Source organism: Theropithecus gelada, chromosome 4 (genome assembly GCF_003255815.1).
Source record: "Theropithecus gelada isolate Dixy chromosome 4, Tgel_1.0, whole genome shotgun sequence".
Taxonomy (NCBI): domain Eukaryota; kingdom Metazoa; phylum Chordata; class Mammalia; order Primates; family Cercopithecidae; genus Theropithecus; species Theropithecus gelada.
In genome coordinates, this window is record NC_037671.1 from 72,337,631 (window position 1) to 72,351,811 (window position 14,181).

The 14,181-nt window shown below is 43.6% G+C and overlaps 1 protein-coding gene and 1 non-coding gene across 2 annotated transcripts in view; one reads left to right on the forward strand and one right to left on the reverse strand.

The window, feature by feature from the left end:
• Positions 1 to 6,288: 6,288 nt before the first annotated feature.
• Positions 6,289 to 6,389, reverse strand: LOC112624012. The gene has a single exon (XR_003119342.1). It is a non-coding gene; the product is annotated as a small nucleolar RNA U13 (small nucleolar RNA).
• A 559-nt stretch (positions 6,390 to 6,948) lies between these two features.
• The window catches only part of DDX43 (DEAD-box helicase 43), a 23,154-nt gene continuing 15,921 nt past the window's right edge, over positions 6,949 to 14,181 (forward strand). The window contains exons 1-4 of the mRNA XM_025383050.1: positions 6,949 to 7,525; positions 10,063 to 10,118; positions 12,565 to 12,694; positions 13,878 to 14,006. Coding sequence (XP_025238835.1) covers positions 7,276 to 7,525; positions 10,063 to 10,118; positions 12,565 to 12,694; positions 13,878 to 14,006 — 565 coding nt within the window. The 5' untranslated portion in view covers positions 6,949 to 7,275. The remainder of the gene's footprint in view (positions 7,526 to 10,062; positions 10,119 to 12,564; positions 12,695 to 13,877; positions 14,007 to 14,181) is intronic.

The following is a 14,181-nucleotide window of genomic DNA, read 5'->3' on the forward strand; positions in this document are numbered from 1 at the left end:
CCCGGGGGGGGGAGCTTCCAGGGGCCGCAGACCGCCCCCCTCCTCCCCAACCGGGGCAAAAAAAGCGAGACCCCGTCAAAAAAAAAAAAAAAAAAAAAAAAAAAATTATATGTCTAACAACATAGGAAATGTTTATTTTATAAAATTTAAGGGGAAAAGTCAGAGTGCAAAATTGAATATCTAGTAGAATCTCAAAAGTTTGCCTAGAAGAAAACTCAGAAGGACTAAATTTATCTCTGGGTAATATTTTTATTTTTCCAAATGTATGCAGTGAACGTTAATTCTAAAATCACCTTAAAGCCAAAGTTATCTATCCTAATGCCAGTAACCATGGCTTTTTTCCTTGAAAAAGGGATGGCAGCTGGAGGCTGGAATCCCCTTCCTCCTGGGAAGTGCACCCATGGGTTCCTGAGAGGCAAAGTGGCAGAACAGAAAATGCTCAGCTTTGGCATCACCTCCACTTCGGTTCCCAAGTACTGGGCTCCTCTGACTTCAGTTTCTTCATCGTGAAATGGGGATACCCACATCCATCTCACAGGAGTTTCCTAAGAATTAAATGAGTCTGGCAGGTTGTAGGTGCCCAATATAAGACAGTGCCACATTCTCTAGCCCAGGTGGTAAGTGAAAACCTAAGGAGATTTTCCAAAATCAGCACCTGCTGCGCCGAGAGCCAAGGGTGCGGTGTTTGCTGCCTCCTTGTGGCAAAGTGGCTCCTTGCCCGGCGGAGTCGGAGGAGTAAGTTCTCGGAGGGTAGAGGGACCATTCCTTCTCCTAGCTGCGCCAAACCCACATTGGGGGTACTCACTCAGGGATCCCGCAGCGGTGCAAATGCTAAGGAAAGTCATGACGCGACCTGGAACCTGGGGCGGTGCCTCTGACGCGTAGCTATCCAGGGGAGCTACGTGGAGAAGGCAGGCCACTTAGCCCCAATGCAGACCCGGGAGCTTTGAGGAAGCCGGAGGATCAGAAGAAACCGCCCGGCAGGCGGAGGAGAAAGGCCAGGGCTCCCCTTCTGAGATTGAGGCTTGCTGGAGGGAAATGGCACCGAGGACCTGGGGCGACTGATTCAGCTTCTACCCCAGGAGCAGAAGTCCCCGCTGTACTCGGGAACTGGCGGTCAACTCCCTCAGGTCACACCCGAGGCAAAAATGCAAGCTGGTGGAAATGTTCTGCCTTCAGGTCAAAATTGGGCATGAACTCCTCCTTTTCATCCTTTTTTTTTTTTTTTTTGCGTGTCTGGTGGGGAAAAGTAGGTGGTAGATGGAACTTGAAAGCCCTGCAGGCATATCCAATTTCTACTTGCTTAGTGAATGCTTTTCTTTTTTTTTTTGAGATGGAGTCTCGCTCTGTAGCCCGGGATGGAGTGCAGTGGCCGGATCTCAGCTCACTGCAAGCTCCGCCTCCCGGGTTCACGCCATTCTCCTGCCTCAGCCTCCTGAGTAGCTGGGACTACAGGCACCCGCCACCTCGCCCGGCTAGTTTTTTGTATTTTTTAGTAGAGACGGGGTTTCACGGTGTTCGCCAGGATGGTCTCGATCTCCTGACCTCGTGATCCGCCCGTCTCGGCCTCCCAAAGTGCTGGGATTACAGGCTTGAGCCACCGCGCCCGGCCTAGTGAATGCTTTTCTAGGTGCTAGACCAAGCTGAGATTTAGGATAAGAGATTCCACTGCTTTTTATCGCAAAAGGCTTAGGCTTAGGCTGTCACAGGTCTAAAAAAGCAACTCATTTTGCTCTATGTTGTGAAAAATTTAAAATACAGAACTAAAAATATTCGTGTTACCTGGAATTACCGTTTTAGATATCTTTCCTCACCACGTGAGAACACAGTATCAAAATGTTAAATCCGCGGGCGCAGATCACTTGGGGCCACGAGTTAGAGACCAGGCCGGTCCGCACAGTGAAACCCCCTCTCTAGTAAAAATACAAAAATTAGCCGGTGTGGTGGCGCGCCTGTGGTTCCAGCAGCTCAGGAGGCTGAGGCAGGAGAATCACTTGAATCCAGGAGGTGGAGATTGTGCTGAGCCCAGATCCCACCACTGCACTCCAGACTGGCTGACAGAAAAATAAAAAATAAAAATAAAGTTATTTACTAATCCACTGCCCAAACTCAAGGAAATAGCTGATCCAATTAAAAACAAAACAAAAATGAAAAGCTTGACAGACACAAAATTCCTTTTTTAGACTTACCTTTTAGAACAATTTTAGGTTCACAGCAAGTATTGTCCTCTCGAGATTCTGGGGGTATTGGTCCCAGACTTCAAAGATACTTAATCCCAGGGTTGCTCAAATTCTTCATGTAAAAGCAGAGCTTCCCTTATACTGTAAATCATCTCTGGATTACCTGTAATATCTAATACTATGTAAATAGTTACTCTACTTTATTGGTTATTTTGCTTTTTTGTTTTGTTTTTACGAGGTTTGATCTTATTTGTTACCCTGTTACCCAAAAACTTTTTTTTTGAGACGGAGTTTCATTCTTGTCGCCCAGGTTGGAGTGTGATGGTGCGATCTCGGGTCACTGCAACCTCCGCCTCCTGGGTTCAGGTGATTCTCCTGCCTCAGCCTCTCAAGTAGCTGGGACTACAGGCATGCACCACCATGCCCAGCTAGTTTTGTTTTGTTTTTTTTTTTTTTGGTGTTTTTAGTAGAGAGGGAGTTTCACCATGTTGGCCAGGCTGGTCTCGAACTCCTGACCTCAGGTGATCCACCTGCCTTGGTCTCCCAAAGGCTGGGATTACAGGCGTCAGCCACTGCACTTGGCCAAAACTCTTGTTTTTGACTGGACTCAGAAGTAGAAGCTCTCAGAGAGGACAGTCTGTGTCTCTTGGCAATTTGTTCCTGGTGTTTTTCTTTGGCTTCCTTTATTCTCTTGTCCAAAAGTTTAGCATATTCTGTGGCCTCTTCCTTATTTTTTTTTAGTAGGTTGTTTCTTCAGAGCAATAAGCCAGGTGTTTGTGTTGTGGGACATGAGGAGTAACAAGACACTGAGTCTTGGGTGCTTTGGCCCTATGTGTCTCACCTTTGTTATAACAAAGAGCTTTCTTATAACATATTGGTGGACATCATCTTTTTAGAGAAATTGAAGTTTTTGGATTCTGCTTGCTCTTTTGGGTCCCAGGGAATGAGGCAGCATATATTATCAGGCAGTTCAGGATTAGCCTTCTCTCTCTCTCTTTAACAATAACTGAGTTAAGAATACTCAGATTGGCATCCACAATACAACCTTGAACAGATTTGTGCATTCTTTCTTCAGTTCTCCTTGGAGGACAGGAATACCCCTTATTCAGTAGCAGGCGGACACAGTCTTCGGTCAAAATACCCTGCTTCATGAGGAAGCCTCATCTGTTGTCCCCACCACTGATTCTGACCATATAACCCTTCCATTCTTCACCTAGAGCATCAGCATCAACATCTGTCATTATAGCTTCTCAGAAAGAGTATGACGTGTGCAATCTTCATCCACTTCAAAGAGATTCTGGCAGCCAGAGGCTGGGAAGGAGACATTCAGCTTCATCTTGAAGCAGCTGATTGCCTCTGAGGCACCATGAAAAGGAGAGGTTTTCTTAAGTGTTAATTGTTTATGAAGAGAAACTATTTCTTAGCCCACATATTCCCATTTCTTAGTTAAGGAACACAGGTCAGTGACAAGCACCTGAGGTTTCTTCAAAGCACTGGAAGCCATTGTTTATGAGTCATGGTTATTGTCTTTGATGGGTATCTCCTTCCTGGCTGTTGAAAGTTCCTAGTTTACATGAAGGTTCACTCTCAGTGTTAGGATAATTTTGGCCTCGTAGAATGAGTTAGGAAGTATCCCTCTGCTTCTGCTTTCTGGAAGAGATTCTATGAGGCCAGCATTACCCTAATAGTAAAACCAATCAAAGACATTACAAGAAAAGTACAGACCAATATTTCTGACTAACATAGATGCAAAAATCCTCAACAAAATCCCAGCAAGTTGAATCTAACAAAATTCCTTTCTAAAGACTGTTAATACTACCCATTTCAGATTAAAGATTAGAGAATGGAGATTAAATGCCTAACATTTATTTAATGTTTTTTATCTTTTTTTTTTTTCTTTGAGATGGAATTTCGCTCTTGTTGCCCAGGCTGGAGTGCAATGGTGCAATCTTGGCTCACTGCTAACTTTTGCCTCCCAGGTTCAAGCAATTCTCCTCTCACATAGCTGGGATTACAGGCATGTGCCACCATGCCTGGCTAATTTTTTGTATTTAGTAGAGATGGGGTTTCACCATGTTGGTCAGGCTAGTCTTGAACTCCTGACCTCAGGTGATCCACCCACCTCAACCTCCCAAGGTGCTGAGATCACAGGCGTGAGCCACAGCGTCTGGCCTATTTCCTAGGTAATCCTTTTTTTTCTTTTTTTTTTGAGATGGAGTCTTGCTCTGTCGCAGTGGCACAATCTCGGCTCACTGCAACTCTGCCTTCTGGGTTCAAGCAATTCTCCTGCCTCAGCCTCTCAAGTAGCTGGGACTACAGGTGTACGCCACCACACCCGGGTAATTTTTGTATTTTTAGTAGAGATGGGGTTTCACTGTGTTGGCCAGGATAGTCTCAATCTCTTGACCTCATGCTCTGCCCGCCTGGGCCTCCCAAAGTGCTGGGATTACAGGTGTGAGCCACCCCGCCCGACCTTTTCCTCGGTAATAGCGTTTTATTCATATTTCTCCAGAGATGATGGCATTAAGAGCTAATATAGTTAATTGAATATGAGTTAACCCATTCAACTCAGGATGGACCAGGTCTTGTACTTTCTTTTTTCAATCTGAGGCACTGTGATTGAAATAGCATTAAAATAGGTGTCCACTGTGGGTTGTTAGGTTTTTTTTTCTGACAGTCTCATTCTGTCACCTAGGCTGGAGTGCAGTGGCGCCATCTCAGCTCACTGCAACTTCCGCCTCCCAGGTACAAGCAATTCTTCTGCCTCAGCCTCCCAAGTAGCTGGGATTACAAGGCACCCACCACCATGCCTGGCTAATTATTTTTTTGTATTATTTATTTATTTATTTTTTGAGGCAGAGTTTCACTCTGTCACCAGGCTGGAGTGCAGTGGCATGATCTCGGCTCACTGCAACCTCCGCCTCCTGGGTTCAAGCAATTCTCCTGCCTCAGCCTCCCAAGTAGCTGGGACTACAGGCGCATGCCCCCACGCCCAGCTAATTTTTGTAATTTTAATAGAGATGGAGTTTCACCATGTTGGCCAGGATGGTCTTGATCTCTTGACCTTGTGATCTGCCCGCCGCAGCCTCCCAAAATGCTGGGACTATAGGCATGAGCCACTGCGCCCAGTCAATATTTTTTGCATTTTTATTAGAGATGGGGTTTCACCATGTTGGCCAGGCTGGTCGCGAGCTCCTGACCTCAAGGGATCTGCCTACCTCACCTTCCCAAGGTGCTGGGATTACAGACATGAGCCACACCACGCTGGCCTGGTGTCCACTGTGTTTGATGGATGATTGAACTAAAAAAAAATTTTTTTTTTTTTTTTTTGAGATAGGGTCTCTACTCTGTTGCCCATACTGGAGTGCAGTGACACCATTTCGGCATTTCGGCTCACTGTAGCCTCAATCTCCCTGGCTCAAGTGATCCTCCCAGCTCAGCCTCCTGAGTAGCTGGAACTACAGCCTGTACCACCACACCCGGCAGGGACTCACTATGTTACCCAGACTGGTGTTGAACCTTGGGACTCAAGAGATCCTCCGCCCAGGCCTCCTAAAGTATTGAGATTACAGGTATGAGCTATCCCTCCTGGCCTAAACTGAAATTTGTTCAGATAATTCAAAGACCCTAATCAAAGGCGTGCACTTGCAGCTGGCCTGAAGCCCTGGAGTAGTATGTCCGGCCACAGAACCAGGCTGCACTGACAGTAATACTTCAGGAATCTATTCAATTTATTTCCTTAGCTCTAAAATTATGGCAGGCCAGGAACTATGGCTCATGCCTGTAATCCCTGAACTGTGTGAGGCCAAGGCAGGAGAAGTTGGATACCAGCCTGGGCAACATAGGGAGGTCTTGTCTTTACAAAAAAATTAGCCTGGCGTGGTGGCACACACCTGTAGTCCTATTCGGGGGGCTGTGGTGGGAGTATTGCTTGAGTCCAACAGGTTGAATCTACAGTGAGCAGTGATGGCACCACTACACTCCAGCCTAGGCGACAGAGGTCAAAAACAAAACAAAATAAAACAAAAAAACTATAGCAAACATCCAGAAGACTGTGTAGAGCAATTAATGTCTCTCAAGCCAGCGATCTTTTTCTCTTTATTTTTCATGTCAGGCAGGTAGTGTGCCCACTTTGTAACAAGGTTTGAGGGAGACACGTTTGACACAAGGGCATGAAAACCCAATCACACTTATGACTTCCAAAAGGATCAAGTCAGTGATCTTTAAGCTGTGGGCCATTAAATACATTTTGTGAGCTGAGCGCAGTGGCTCAGGCCTGTAACCCCAGCACTATGGGAGGTGGAGGTGGGAGGATCACTTGAGTCCAGGAGTTCGAGACCAGCCTGGGCAACATCCTGGGAACCCCCGTCTCTATTTAAATAAAAAAAATTTTTAATTTTGTGGATTACAACCATTTAAAAAACTAAACTAAAATAAGCTTAAATATATCAAAACGCTGCTTACCTAGCGAGGATAAATGCTGTTTTGTCAATCTGTTGTTTCAAGTTTTTTATGTGTGGATTGGGTCACCTTGTAACAGTGACTTACCTTTATGGGTCACGGTTGAAAACATTTCCGGTGCAGTGGCTGACTGTAATCCCAGCACTTTGTAAGGCCGAGGCTGGAAGTTCACTTGAAACCAGAAGCCAAGAGTTCAAGAGCAGCCTGGGCAACACGGCTTCACCTCGTCTCTATTTAAAAAGAAAAAAAAAAAAAGTTTCCAAGGCACTGAGATGCTAAGAACCCGAGGTGTGTGTCCGGTAGGGGCGGGAGCAAAGTGGGCGTTTGGAAAAAGTCCCACGCCTGGAAAGGAATACAGGGTCCGGCACATTGACTGCTTCAAGGCACGCTCCCACGGTTCAGAAGGCCGATTGGCTAAAACTGGGAAAGTCCCGCCCACAACGCTCGCTGGCCAATGGCTGTGTGAAAGCGGGGCGAAGTGGGCGGGATAGGGGAGTGGGCGGGAGGGCTAGCCTCGCGCGGGCTCCTTAAGTAGCGGCTGCGTGGCTTCCCTGGCACGCTAGTCTTACGACGGCACGGTCAAGTGGTGCAGAGTCGGACGGCAACGACGTCGGACGCGCTCCTTCTTGGAAGAATGTCCCACCACGGAGGAACTCCCAAGGCCTCTACATGGGTCGTTGCTAGTCGGCGAAGCTCAACAGTGCCCCGAGCACCAGAGAGGAGGCCGGTGGAGGAGTTGAATCGAAGAGGTCCTGAGGGATATAGTGTCGGCAGAGGTAGCCGCTGGAGAGGCCCCTGTAGGCCCCCGGAGGCCGTGGCCGCTGGTCACGAGGAACCGCCGCTTTGTTTTGCTTTGAAGAACCACTTTGTCGGCGCGGTGATCGGTGAGAATGGGTGTGGCTGGCAGGGCAGGATAGGTGGGGCCAGGGGCGGAGCCTGGGCGAAGGCATTCCCTCCCCACTGCCTCACCTCCAATCAGCTGCCACCTAATGAGGTTCAGGTCTCTCCCAGAGCTATTTGTAAAACCTGGGGATAGAGTATAATTTAATCTGACCGGGCGCGGTGGCTCACGCCTGTAATCCCAGCACGTTGGGAGGCCGAGGCGGGCGGATCACCCGAGGTCAGGAGTTCGAGACCAGCCTGGCCAACATGGCGAAATCCCCGTCTTTACTTAAAAAAAATAAATAAATAAAAGCTGGGCTTGGTGGCGCGCCCAGATACTCCGGAGGCTGAGGCACGAGAATCGCTTGAACCCGGCGGCTGAGGTTGGCAGTGAGCTGAGATCGCACCACTGCACTCCAGCCTGGGTGACAGAGCAAGACTCCTCCTCAATTAAAAAAAAAAAAGTAATTCACCTTTTGGTGTTTATACAGACAATGTATTTGGGAGAGCAACTCCTAGAAGACTTACAAAATCTTAGGGCTGAAGAGGGATGCTTAGAACAGGCCTTTTAACAGACAGCTAACCCCAGAATGAAAAACAAAACTTAATCAGTCTTTCTATGAGTACCATTTAGAGCCAGGAATCAAAGAAAAGCTGTAAGATCATTTATAGGGCTGCCTAGAGCAGTTGTACCTTGCTTTTAGTTTCCTTAATTTTTAAAAAGTTAAAAAAAGAAAAAACTTTTTCTTACATCTTGTGTGTTAACATTCAATTCTGCATTTTTTACTTTTTTTTTTTACTTTTTTTTTTTTTTTTTTTTTTTTTTGAGACAGCTCTGTGGCCCTGGCTGGAGTGCAGTGTGGTGTGATCTCGGCTCACTACAACCTCTACCTCCTGGGCTCAAGCGATTCTCACACCTCAGCCTCCCTAGTAGCTGAAATTATAGACGTGCGCCACCATGCCCAGCTAATTTTTGTGTTTTTAGTAAAGATGAGTTTTCACATTACCCAGGATGGTCTCGAACTGTGGATCCACCCACCTCAGCCTCTCAAAATGCTGGGATTACAGACGTAAGCCACCGTGCCCTGCCCATTTCTGAATTTTTTTTGAAAAGCATTTAAAAATGATTAGAATGATTGCCCCATTGATTGCCATTGCCATTAAGTCCGAGTATAAATTGCCACATTTTACCTATTAGGTATATTTTACCATTTTTAAAACCTGAGAAAAATGAACAGATGGAGTCTGCTATAAAATAGTACATTATAAGACTAATTGCTCTACTACCCAGAGATTCATTGGCCTTTCAGAAGGCTTGGGCTGCAGATCTGAAGAATGATGCTCCACTAAAGAAAGCCACTAGGTTTGCAGTAAAAATCACTGAAGTTAGCACTTAGCAGATGAAAGGGCACTGTGCTACTGAGCACTCACTTGATGTTGGATCTGGATCCAACTTTTTTATTGTAAAAAATGAAATACCCTCTTTTAAATGTATATCACAATACTAACAATAAGCACAATCTTGTATCCCAGATCTCTGGAACTTGCATGACTAAAACTGTATACTCCTTGAACAGCTCCCCATTTTTTTCCTGCTCCATCCCAGGGAACCACCATTTACATTGTTTCTGAGTTAGATTACTTTAGATAATCCATATAAGTAGAATCATGCACTAATTGTCTTTGTAATTGGCTCATTTCTCTAAGAATAATATCCTCCAGCCTTATCCATTTTGTAGCATGAGACAGGATTTTCTTCCTTACTAAGGCTGAGTGGTATTCCATTATTAAGTATATACCTTACTTTATCTGTTAATCAGTCTATGATAAATGGGTGGCTTCCACCTTTTGACTTGAGTAGTGTTATTATGAAAATGGGAGTGCAATATATCTTTGAGACTCTGCTTTAAATTATTTTGGATGTATACCCCAAGTGAGACTGCTGGATCATATGTTAATCCTATTTTTAATTTTTTAGGAAATCTATACTGTTTTCCATAGTGGCAGCACCATTTTACAATCCCACCAACAGTACACAGGGGTTCCAATTTCTCCACATTCTTACCAACACGTGTTTTCTGTTTTTGGTAATGGTCATCCTACCAGATGTGAGGTGACAATCATTTTGTGGTTTTGATTTGCGTGGACCTGATTAGTGATGTTGAACATCTCATGCCTGTTGGCCATTTGTATGTCATTGGAGAAATGTCTATTCAACTGTTTGCCAATTTTTGAAAACTTGTTGAGTTGTATGAAAGAGTTCCAATTTCTGCATCCTCTCCACTAATTTGGACCCAATTAGGTTTTGTGCAAGCTGATACAGAATCTATAGTCTCCACCTCTCTGGGTAAGAGTCTCCTAAAACCCACCAAAATTTGGAATAGAACCTCTTCCCTCTTTCCAAACAAAAAATGATTGTTGAACCCTAGGAGCATTTTGGGGGAAGAACTAGAGAATGTTTGTTGAGGAAAATGGGTAAATTTTCAACTTACTAATTTCAACTTATAATAATAATATATTCCTTTATTTTTAAAAACAGGTCGTGGTGGGTCAAAAATAAAGAATATACAAAGTACAACAAACACCACAATCCAAGTAAGCCATCTGTGTTCTTCGGCCCTTAAGAGAGCATCATGCATTTCTAAGGGAGCACCTAACTCTACTTTTCTTTTTAAGACAGCTTCATTCTGTCTCCCAAGCTGGAGTGCAGTGACGTGATAACAAGTCACTACAACCTCTGCCTCCCGGGTTCAAGCAATTCTCCTGCTTCAGCCTCCCGAGTAGCTGGGATTACAGGCTCCCACCACCAAGCCCAGCTAATTTTTTAATTTTATTTTTTATTTTTAGTAGAGATGGGGTTTTACGATGTTGGCCAGGCTGCCCTCAACTCCTGGCCTCAAGTGATCCACCTGCCTTGGCCTCCCAAAGTGTTGGGATTACAGGCATGAGCCACCGCACCAGGCCTTAACTCTTAATTTCTGCCGAGTTATTAACATACTGTGGTAGATTAGATAAATTGCCAAAGCTCTTCATACTCCTGATTCTCAAGAAGCCACCTGAATTTTAAGCTGTTCCAGGTGTAGGTTTTGGGACTCTTGGAGGTAAAAATCTTTTTTTTTTTTTTTTTTTTTGAGACAGAGTCTCACTCTGTCGCCCAGGCTGGAGTGCGGTGGCACGATCTTGGCTCACAGCAACCTCCGCCTCCCGGGTTCAAGCAATTCTCCTGCCTCAACCTCTGGAGTAGCTGGAATTACAGGCATGCGCCACCATGCCTGGCTAATTTTTGTATTTTTAGTAGAGACGGGGTTTCACCATGTTGGCCAGGCTGGTCTCGAGCGCGGGACCTCAGGTGATCCGCCCACTTCTGCCTCCCAGAGTGCTGGGATTACAGGCATGAGCCACCAGGCCCAGCCAGAGGTAAAAATCTTTAGCGATAATCTGCATAAGAATGAGATCACTGGAATATTCATCATGTCCAAAATGTCTTCCAGAGAAAACCCCTTTCCTCAAACTTTGGCTAGCTCTTATATTCTCAATCTTAGTGAATGGTGGCAACATTCACTGAGTTTACAAGTCTGTAATCTGACTATCCATATTGGTATTTCCTTATTCTCATTCACCGCTAGGTCTCGACTATTTCTTGTACTTCTCAAGGGGAATGTCATCATTTGCCTTCTCCCCAACTTTATGTCCGGCTTCCATTTGTATCCTCTAATCATTCTCCACTGTGGTCAGAACAATAATTTTATTTTTTTATATTTTTTTGGGATGAAGTCTTGCTCTGTTGCCCAGGCTGAAGTGCACTGGTGCGATCTTAGCTCCAGTGCGATCTTAGCTGCAACCACTGCCTCTCGGATTCAAAAGATTCTCCTGCCTCAGCTTCCAGAGTAGCTGGGATTACAGGTGCCCGCCAGCTCACCTGGCTAATTTTTGTACTTTCAGTAGAGACAGGGTTTCACCATGTTGGCCAGGCTGGTCTAAAACTCCTGACCTCAAATAATCCACCCTCCTCAGCCTCACAAAGTGCTGGGATTACAGGTGTTAGCCACCGCGTTTGGCTAGAACAATCATTTTAAAACACAAATTATTTGTGTCCCTTTCCTATGTAAAAGCCTTTCATAGTATCTCAGGCCTGTAAGTCTAGACTCCTTAAAATTGTTGACTTGATCTGGCCTGTTCACTCTTTCCATTGTCCTTTCCCCTAATTCCTTGAGTACTCCACCCACTTCCTGACACACCCTGCTACCATAGCTTTTTGCTCAGTCTGAGGCCCCCATTCTGTGTAGCTGTCCCTTTCCATAGCATCCCATAATGGCCTCGTTTCAGCACTCATACAGAGTTGTAGTGCCTGTAAATACTGTAGATGATAAACATTGTTTGAATTACCAACTGAAGACAAAATTTGGTGTATATTGTGTTTTAGATAAACATTGAATCCATTAGGGTATTTGAAATTATGGGTGTTTATAGGTGTTACTTGTAGATTCTATTCATAAGATGTATCAGTCTTGTAAATGTAAACCCTTAACGGTATACATGAGTTAAGTATAGAATCCCATCAAGTTAAAAATTTACCTAAGTAACCTGGCAGTTCAATAAACTGTCTATATAGCACATAGATTATGTCATTTCAGCCCTACCATTCTGTAAAATTAGCAAAATAAATACCATTTTATAGGTTGGAGACCTCAGAATCAAAATAATATTACCTGTCAGGTTGATGCCTTAATTATTTCTCTACACTATTTGCTGAGTTTATTCCCTGGCTATCCAGTTTTAGATGTTCAGGTTGTCCTGCCCCTCTCCATCTGACCAGGAGGTAAATCCCAGAGTAAATATAAATAGTGTTCCTCTCTAACTAGAAATTTAGACCCTGATTGCTAGTAACACTATATTTACTTTATACTGTAATGGTTTTTGAAGTTGAGTGATTGTTGGAAGGGGTTAGGGGCTTAGGGAACTTTTTTTTTTAAGGGAACTTTTAAGTCTCACCTTAGTAAGTCTCACTTTTAAGTCTCACTGTTTTTCCCCTTGTACCTAGATAATACAAGAACAACCAGAATCATTAGTCAAAATTTTTGGCAGCAAGGCAATGCAAACAAAAGCAAAAGCAGTGATAGATAATTTTGTTAAAAAGCTAGAAGAAAATTACAATTCAGAATGTGGAGTTGGTAAGTAATTTTCTCCCACTGAAGCCCTTTAAAATGTTTAATTTCATTCAGTGTTATAAGCCATTATACCTGATTTCCTTTTCTGATTCAAAGCATTAGGCTGCCATAAATGTAGTCTTAATGATTTTTTACTGTGAATGAAAGCCCAGAATATTTTTCCTCAAATTAAAATACCAAATCTCTATGTTCATGCCTAGCAGTTTTACTTTTAGCCACAGGTAAGTGAAAATGAAATAACCCTTTATTTTTATTTATTTATTTTTTGTCTTTGTATTAATCTAGTTCTCGCAAGCAGTGAAATAATCCTTTAATACATACACTTTCGTGTTAGTGGGTAGAGTAAGGATTGGTCCCAGGATCCTAACCCTAGTCCTGTCTTCAGATTCATGGCTGACATTGAAAATGGCTTAAATATTTGGTTGTTTTAAAAATCTCAGATCTGTTTAGAATAGAGAAAAAATTCCTGAATCATACCTCGATGCAGTGTAAAGTAGAATAGAGACACTTGGGTTTAGAAGGCACCACTGCCTTTTAGTGTTTCTTGGGGAAAAAGACAAGGTCTAAGATTCTATTTTTGTAACTTTTATTTATTTCTTTTTCTTTTTCTTTTATTTTTAAAATTGTTTTGAGACAGGTTCTCACTGTGTTTTCCAGGCTGGAGTGCAGTGGTGTGATCATGGCTCATTATAACCTTGACCTCCTGGGCGGGAGTGATTCTCCCACCTCAGCCTCTCAAGTAGCTGGGACCACAGGTGTGTGCCACCACACCCAGCTAATTAAATTTTTTATAAAGTAGAGATGGGGTTTCACCACGTTGCCTAGGCTGGTCTTGAGGCCGGAGTTCAAGTGATCCTACCCGCCAGCCTCACAAAGTGCTAGTACTACAGGAGTGAGCTACAAAGCCTGGCTCTTCATCCATTCATCTGGGATAATATCTGCTTCCCCGGAGTATTATTGTAACGACTGAGTAATGGATATGACAATATTTTAGCAAACATTAGACTTGTGCTATTTTACTTACCTTCTCCAATAAAATTAAATTTTTGTAAGTTGTTGAATGATAACAAATGACAAGATTATCATGTTAATGTAGTATAGAAACCCCAAATTTTATATTTTAAGTATTGTCTGGTTATTAAAAACAAAATAGAAAAAAACTAATCGATAAAAATATTTTTAACAGATACTGCATTCCAACCTTCTGTTGGAAAAGATCGAAGCACAGATAACAATGTTGCAGGAGATCGGCCATTGATAGATTGGGATCAAATTAGAGAGGAAGGTTTGAAATGGCAAAAAACAAAGTGGGCAGGTCAGTGCTGCTTCCTAACATTTACATACATTGTTTCTGTTAACCGCAGTTTTTATCCTCTGTACAATGTCTGTGCTTTATTTTTAGTAAGGAAATGTATATGAAAATAGTAAAATCTAAAATGCTGCAAGTTATGATAGTTTCTTTTTTTTTTTTTTTTTTTTTTTTTTTTTTT